The sequence below is a fragment of the Rhinopithecus bieti genome, unplaced genomic scaffold (genome assembly GCF_001698545.2).
Source record: "Rhinopithecus bieti isolate Rb0 unplaced genomic scaffold, ASM169854v2 scaffold_14404, whole genome shotgun sequence".
Lineage (NCBI taxonomy): Eukaryota > Metazoa > Chordata > Mammalia > Primates > Cercopithecidae > Rhinopithecus > Rhinopithecus bieti.
In genome coordinates, this window is record NW_016807824.1 from 587406 (window position 1) to 596091 (window position 8686).

The 8686-nt window shown below is 46.7% G+C and overlaps 2 protein-coding genes across 2 annotated transcripts; one reads left to right on the forward strand and one right to left on the reverse strand.

The window, feature by feature from the left end:
* Positions 1-4349: 4349 nt before the first annotated feature.
* On the reverse strand, positions 4350-5946 carry H2AC25 (H2A clustered histone 25). Its single transcript, XM_017883856.1, has one exon. It carries the CDS (start codon positions 5849-5851, stop codon positions 5459-5461), a length of 393 nt encoding a protein of 130 aa, XP_017739345.1. The 5' UTR covers positions 5852-5946; the 3' UTR covers positions 4350-5458.
* Positions 5947-6064: 118 nt separating this feature from the next.
* Positions 6065-6614, forward strand: LOC108536801 (histone H2B type 3-B). Its single transcript, XM_017883857.1, has one exon. The coding sequence runs from the start codon at positions 6164-6166 to the stop codon at positions 6542-6544; it is 381 nt and encodes a 126-aa protein (XP_017739346.1). The 5' UTR covers positions 6065-6163; the 3' UTR covers positions 6545-6614.
* Positions 6615-8686: the final 2072 nt, after the last annotated feature.

Consider the following 8686-nt stretch of genomic DNA (forward strand, 5'->3'; position numbering starts at 1 on the left):
TATATATATATATATATACACCCCAGAGACACTAAATATTCAGGATCACTAAACACATAGGAGAAACTAAATATTAATGTTCACAAAATATACAAGAAGCACTAAATCTTCAGGATCACTAAATACATTAGAGACATTGAAAATCCAGGATTGGTAAATGTATGAGAGGCAAAGTGTTCATGCTCACTAGGTATACAAAGTACACTAAATATTACATATTCATGGTGACTAGTTGTACAAGAGGCACTAAATATTCATGATCACTAACTATACAAGAAGCACTAAATATTCAGGATTGCTAAATTTATGAGATGCACTGAATACTTTTGACCACTATATATACAAGATGCAGTACATGTTAGATGTTAATGATCCCTAAGTATACAAGAGGCACTAAATATTAAGATAAATAAACATGAGGCTTAGGTATCTAGGATGACTAGATATGCAAGAGGCACTAAATATTCAGGACAACACTAAGTATACAATAGGCACTGAATATTCAGGATACGCTAAACAGGCCTGGCTCATTTGAGGCACTCCCGTTGGGATCACCATCCCAGCCCACCTTTCCCTATGGCATGCCTGTGTCTCAGTGGCCACACCTGCCCACCATGGACCCACCAGCTGACCCAGCAGCTGACTCATCCTTGATCCCTCCTGACCCTCCATTGACCCTTCCCTGACTCACCAGTTGAACTCCTCCCTGACCCCTCCTGACCCTCTGCTGGCCCTCGGTGGGTGGTGAAGGCCCAGAAGCCAGGTCTAGCCTGTTCACCAGATACCTGCTGTCCGGGAAGCCTGGCTCCCACCTCAGCCCCACAGGCCCACTGGCCACAATGCTTTGGGCTAGTTTGTTATCTTGACAGGAGAAACCTGGAAGGGCCTGGCCAGCCGGTGACCAGTAGGGCCCTCTCAGGGCCATGAGTGGGCTGAGGGCACAGCCCACTGGGCAACAAAGGTGGTCTGGGGCCCAAGGGCAGCTCCACAAGGGGTGGCTGCTGGGTCCAGGGTTTGGAAGCCAGGTGGTGCCCTGGACTTGGCATCCCCAGCCACCTGCACAGAAGCAGCTGCCACTAGGCAGCGGTGGGACAGATATGGCCAGCATCCCACTGCAGCTGACGCTTGGTGAGCGGCATGCAGGAAACTAGAGACTCTTCCAGGCAGGTCTGAGGCCTACTCTGGCGATCAGAGTTGGGGGCCCTGTGAGATGGGAAAACACACAGACAGGGACAACGAGGATGAGTTCAGTACAACCCACACTGGACAGGGGTCAGAGCAGGTACCCAAAACTGCTTTCCTGAAGGACTGGCATCACAAACGCTTTAATGCAGCATCTCAGGAGAGGAAGAAATTGCCGGGAAGAAGGTGGTAGTTTTTTATGTTTTGTTTTCTTTTTAATTGGAACACTCAAGCATTTTGGTGTTGAGCCATGTGGGAACTGACCAGCTGGGGCTGGGGAGAGACCCACGGCCAAGAGAGAGGAGGAGAGGGATGTGGGACACAGCTGAGCCAAGCCGCATTCTGCAAAACTGCAAGCTTTCTCTGTGGGTTACTCCTGAAGCTGGCTTCAGCTGCATTCTCCCTCTGGGACATATGTCCTTTTCTCTTCTTCCTCCATAAAGTGCCTGCCCATAGGGATGTGTGAAGTGTCAAGAGTAAACTTCCAGAGAAGGTGGGTGCATATTGGGAATGCAGCGGGCAGGGAAAGGTCACGATTTATCCACAGGAAGACAGCCAGCCCTGTGGAGATGAGCTGCCCACAGCCACCAAGAGTACCCTCTTCTCTCCACAAGGTCCCCAAGTTATGGCTGCTGCTGCACCAAAGGCAGTCCCTGCTGCCCCTCTTCATACCTGGGGTAGGCCAGTGGCATCCTGGAAAGCACTAGAATGGGCCTCTCTCCTCTCGGGCATCTGGTCTACCCTCCCCACAGCCTTTCTGGGACCCCAGGCTTTCTTGCCTTGCCTTTCTATTCTCCTGGTTACGGGATGATTTGGTACACATTCGTGTATTAGGTTCAGATTTTTTAAAAAATTGAGTGGTGAAATTCACATGACACACAATGTACCATTTTAAAGTACACAATTCAGGTGCATTTAGTACATTCACAATGTTGTGCAGTTACCACCTTTGTCTAGTTCCAGAACATCCTCATCACCCCTAAAGGAAGATGTCCCCACTAGGCAGGCACTCCCCTCCTCCAGCCCCTGACAGCCAACAGTCTGCCTTCAGTCCCTATGGATTTGCCTGTTCTGGACGTTTCGTATCAATGGACTCAGACAATCTGTGGCCTTTGTATCTGGCTTACTTCACTGAGCATGTTGTCAAGGTTCGTCCCTGTAGTAGCATGTCAGTGCTTCATTTCTTTTGAATGACTGAATAATATTTCATTGTAATTGGATAGACCCCAATCTGCTTACCCATTCCTCAGTTGATGGACATTTGGGTTGTTTCTACCTTCTGTATTTCATGAATAATGCTGCCATGAGCATTTGTGTACATGTTTGTGAATAAATGTATATTTTCATTTCTCTTGGGATTATATACCTAGGACTGGAATTGCAGGACCATACGGTGATGTCTTCTTTATGCGAGAGTCTAATGAAGCTGGGTGCTTCATTACAGGCTCATGCCTGTAATCCCAGCACTTTGGGAGGCCAAGGCAGGCAGATCACCTGAGGTCAGGAGTTTGAGACCAGTCTGACCAACAAGGTGGTGAAACCCTGTTTCTACTAAAAATATAAAAATTTGTCAGGCGTGGTGGCAGGCGCCTGTAGTCCCAGCTGCTTGGGAGGCTGAGACAGGAGAATTACTCGAACCCTGGAGGCAGAGGTTGCAGTGAGCTGAGATCTCGCCACTACACTGAGATCATACCACTGCACTCCAGCCTGGGCTACAAAGAGATTCTCCATCTCAAAAACAAAAAACAAAAAACAAAAAACAAACAAAAAACAGCCAGGCATGGTGGCGGGCGCTACTTGGGAGGCTGAGACAGAAGAATCACTTGAACCCAGTAGGCAGAAGTTCCAGTGAGCCGAGATCACTCCACTGAACTCCAGCCTGGGACACAGGGCATGGCTTTGTCTTAAAAAAAAAAAGAAAATAAAAATAAAAAAGAGTCTAATGAACTTTCTTTTACCGAAGCAGGCAGCACTGGGTAATTTACTACATTTCTGAATTGGATAACCGAATAGAGAACCAGATCTTAGACAAGAGCTGTCCAGTGGAACTTTCTGTGATGCTGGAAACATTCTGTATCTGTGCTAACATGGTATCCACTGGCCACATGTGATTAGGATGACTGACGAACTGCATTTTGTATTAAATTTTAATTATCTGAAAATTAAATAGCCTGTGTAGCTCATTGCTGTGTGTGAAACATCACAGCCTCAGAGATAACAAACGCAGTGCTACCCCAAAGTAGCCCTCCCACTAAGCTGCCTCCCCCTTCACTCCATTTGAGTACCTTTTACAAAATCTGGAAATCCTTGGTGATAATCAAAACACTTAAGCCCCCAGACCCTGCAAAACCTTAAATACCATTAAAGGGTATTTGAAGAGATAGAGTGACCTACATAGATATAAATACATAAAGATAAATTTCAACTGAAAATGAAGGCTTTCACAAGAAAAATAATGAAAAGAGCTCTGAAGGCTACTCCCTCTCCTGGCCAGTCCTTGCAGTTTTGTTTTACTGAAATGCTGCCCACTCATGATACACACTGTGAATATTGTGCTGTTTAGATCCACACTGTTGGAGCAGCTGCTTACCAATTTTTGAGTCAAATAGTTTCATAGCACTGGGATACTTTCTTTTTTTTTTTGAGACGGGGCTGGAGTGCAGTGGCCAGATCTCAGCTCACTGCAAGCTCCGCCTCAGCCTCCGGAGCAGCTGGGACTACAGGCGCCCGCCATCTCGCCCGGCTAGATTTTTGTATTTTTAGTAGAGACGGGGTTTCACCATGTTAGCCAGGATGGTCTCGATCTCCTGACCTCGTGATCCGCCCATCTCGGCCTCCCAAAGTGCTGGGATTACAGGCTTGAGCCACCGCGCCCGGCCAAGCACTGGGATACTTTCTAAAGACACGCAGATTTGTGGTTAGCTGGTGTCCAGGAAGCCCTGACTTGAGTAGACCCAATTTTAGTAGGGTAAATATAAATTATATAATATTCCTGAATCATTTTACTGGCCTATATTTGTTATTACAATAAATAATAATTGCTAATTACCCTGATCTGATAATAAATGTATTCAAAATATCACTATGTACCCCATGTAATATACAATTGTTAGGTGTCAATTAACTAAATACTATCACATTGGGGATTAAAGAAAAAATAAAAACAAAGGAATCATCCATATTTTGAGAAATAGATTAATGAAAACTACACAGATAACAACAGAAGAGTAACACTTTCTGAGCTCTGATTTTGTGGCAAACATTTTTTAAGGAATTATAATGGATTAAATCAATGAATTTAGCCTCTCTCCTCCAAGATTTAGAAGCTATTAACACAGCCATTTCAGTTAATTTGCCTGGAGGTCTCCGACACTCTTAAACCCTCCTTTTATAAGGAAAATGTAGTTACAAACAGTTATTTTCCTCAAGTCCACATGTGTCATCATTCATCTGGTTCTAACAATACTCATTTTAAATTTGCTTAACTCGCAGATTTAGTTTTCCTTTTCAAAATCAGTGTACAAATTATTTTGTTCTGATTTTAGCAATCAATTTAAGAGGATCTTTGATTAATGTTTGACCAACTCGAATTAAACAAACTAAATTCCTTTAAATAATTATCCTATTCCAAATTAAGTCTTCTTAGAAGGTTTATACTTTTCAGCATCTACTAATCTGGTTCCTTTTAAGTACTGAACCTTTCCTCATGACCTTTAGAATTCCCAGCCAAATAGATTAAATCTTAACCCTGGTGGAGCTCACATTGTTAAAACTTAGCAATTTAAATAGAAATCCATAGACTCACTCTTCAGAATTAAAGTGCAAACTACTTAGAGATCATAAATACTTTTAATATCAGATAAATCATTAAGAAATTGCATTCTGTACTTGACGACCACACTGGAACCTTGTCGGAGTCAAGAGAACTTGTCACTAGTAATTATGAAGACACCTTTACGGTGAGCGTATTAAAACCCCTACCAGAGGTTTTCGATGGGACTCAAGAGCAAGCGGTAGCCACCTGTGGGCGAGGGTTCCTTGCTGTTAACAGAACACATTGCTCACCAGGAGAGTATGCGGCCCAATCAGTCTCCAGGGTCTCGGTTCCCGTTGCGCCCTTCCCCATGGCTACTGCGCTCATTCATGAGCCTAGGGTGATCAGGCCTCCGTCCTATAAAGAACTGCAGGCTCAGTGAGGCTCTTTTCTCGAGATGGTGGGTGGCTCTGAAAAGAGCCTTTATGTCCATCAAAGGGGCCCCAGGGGCAGCGGGCGGCCTCACTTGCCCTTGGCCTTGTGGTGGCTCTCCGTCTTCTTGGGCAGCAGCACGGCCTGGATGTTGGGCAGGACGCCGCCCTGTGCGATGGTCACACGGCCCAGCAGCTTGTTGAGCTCCTCGTCGTTGCGGATGGCAAGCTGCAGGTGGCGCGGGATGATGCGCGTCTTCTTGTTGTCACGCGCCGCGTTGCCGGCAAGCTCCAGAATCTCGGCTGTCAGGTACTCCAGCACCGCTGCCAGATAGACCGGGGCGCCGGCGCCCACGCGCTCGGAATAGTTGCCCTTGCGGAGCAACCGGTGCACGCGGCCCACGGGGAACTGCAGCCCTGCGCGCGAAGAGCGCGACTTGGCCTTGGCGCGAGCCTTGCCGCCCTGCTTACCGCGACCGGACATTTCCGATTCAGGGTCAAAAGACAAGGAGAATCCAAAAGCAAGACCGAAAACAAGAGGTAAGAGAACTCCAGCGAGCCCTTATCTATGGTAAGGAGGTAGGCTAGACCGCGGAGTTCGATTGGATGGCTATGGTAGCCAATCAGAAAAAGAACCTGGCACTCCTAATTTGCGTATTCCTTTCCCAGCGATGACGTAGAACAACGTTTGATCCAATCAGAAGTGAGCAAATCCTGAGCCTTCATTTGAATACAAAACGTACAAATAGAGTTACTCCGAGCGCTGCGCGTTTCTTTTTGGAGAGACACAGCCATCATGCCAGACCCGTCCAAATCGGCTCCTGCGCCCAAGAAGGGTTCTAAAAAGGCTGTTACCAAGGCGCAGAAGAAGGACGGCAAGAAGCGCAAACGCGGCCGCAAGGAGAGCTATTCTATCTACGTGTACAAGGTGCTGAAGCAGGTGCACCCCGACACCGGCATCTCGTCCAAGGCCATGGGCATCATGAACTCCTTCGTCAATGATATCTTCGAGCGCATCGCCAGCGAGGCCTCCCGCCTGGCGCACTACAACAAGCGCTCCACCATCACGTCCCGCGAAGTGCAGACAGCCGTGCGCCTGCTGCTGCCGGGCGAGCTGGCCAAGCACGCCGTGTCCGAGGGTACCAAGGCTGTCACCAAGTACACCAGCTCCAAGTGAGGCGCGTCCCGGCGCCCCGAACCCAAAGGCTCTTTTCAGAGCCACCTCCAAGCTCAAAAAGGAGCGTGCCACCTGGTCTGGTTGTGACCTGTGATTTATTTGGAGTAATGGGGGAAGGTAGAGCGAGCCGTGGGGGCGCAAGTCTTAGAGATAAAACTAGGCTTCCTGTTTGTAATGGCGCATTTCCCTTAGAAAGGCTACGTTCGTCTTCTCTTGGCCACAGGCAAAGTCAGAGAGGGCGCAGTACAGGAGATTGAACCATGGATCCTAGCCAAAGATCTGTGTGTGGCGTACGCCCTGCGCGTGAGGAGCGTGGATCACCTCCAGAAAGATCTTGTGCCACTTCTGCTCCCCCAGTGCCTCCTGGTGGCTGAGACCGGAGGACGTGCTCTCTGAGGTCCGGGGTTGGGGGTGAGGAGGTTGTCGCGCCGTCTGGGTGCGGGCGCTTGGGTCCGTCCTTCTCCCGCCCCTTTCCTCCCTCCTTAGTCACAACTAGACACCGTGAGCTTCTAGCCAAAACATTTTCAGCGGCGTTGCGCCTAAGTAGCTCTGTATGCCACGCCTTCCTGCTTTAAACATAAAAACGGCAGGCTCACAGATCTCCTTATCACTCAGTTAAAATTTCCCCAGTTAAGGGATTCTGGTATTTTATCCCAAAAATGTGTGTGTATGTGTGTGTACGCAAAATGCACAGTGAAAGATTATTTTGAATAATGCAAATATAGTGCTTTTTAAAAAAATTCCAGCAAATCATAGGCAAAATAACTATGATCTTTGGGTGACACATTAAGTAAAAGCTAAGGCATGCAGGCCTGACTGGGGCCCAGGCTGTCCTCCCTCTAAAAATACCCCATATCGGTGTCACCCCAACCACCCTCTAAGCAGAAACATTGCCTGGAATTAGAATTCAGATTCCAAGCTCAGTTCCCACTGGTAGAGGATGCACTCTACTCAGGATCAGTTCCCACTGCACACCCCCAACACAATGAGAGCCACGCATTTATCAACATTTAACTTCTATGGTCTCGTAAAGTATATCAATTTTCTTGGGTTAGTTTTTTCTTAAAGGGAGTTTTCTTTCCTCCAAATTCTTTCTGTAAATAGGCTTTATTTATTTTATTTTTATTTTTTGAGACGGAGTCTCGCTCTGTCGCCCAGGCTGGAGTGCAGTGGCACTCTCGGCTCACTGCAAGCTCCGCCTCCTGGGTTCACGCCATTCTCCTGTCTCAGCCTCCGGAGTAGCTGGGACTCCAGGCGCCTGCCACCACAACCGGCTAATTTTTTTGTATTTTTAGTACAGACGGGGTTTCACCGTGTTAGCCAGGATGGTCTGGATCTCCTGACCTCGTGATCCACCTGCCTCGGCCTCCCAAAGTGCTGGGATTACAGGTGTGAGCCACCGTGCCCTTCCTAGGCTTTATTTTTTAGAGCACTTTTTCAGAGCAATAAGCTTTTTTATTAGTAGTACATAATAGTTTTACATATTTGGGGGATACATATGATATTTTGTTATACGCATAGGCATAACAATCAAACCAGGGCAACTGGGACATCCGTCATCATATTCACCCCCTCTTTAGGTCGAGATCATTCCAATTCCTCTCCTCCAGCAATACAACTAATTATTGTTAGCTGCAGTCACCCTACTTTTCTAACCAACACTAGATGTTACTATTTCTCCTAAGTGTATTTTTGTACCCATTGATCAGCTTCATCTCCTCCTTTCCCCACCACTCTTCCCAGCTTCTGGTAACCAGCAATCAACTTTCTATCTCCATGAGACCCGTGTTCTTAGCTCCCACGTATGACTGAGATCATACAGTATTTGTCTTTCTGTGCCTGATTTGTTTCACTTAATATAATGTCCTCCAGTTCCATCCATGGTGCTGCTAATGATGGGATTTCATTATTTTTTTATGGCCAAATTGTATTTGAATGTGTAAATATATCACATATTCTTTATCCATTTATCTACTGATGGACACTAAGGTTGACTCTCTTTCTTGGCTGTTATAAATAGTGCTGCAATGAACATGAGACTGCAGACATCTCTTTGATATACCTATTTCCTTTCTTTTGGGTATATACCCAGCAGTGGGGTTGCTGGATCATATGGTAAGTCTGTTTTTAGTTTATTTAAGA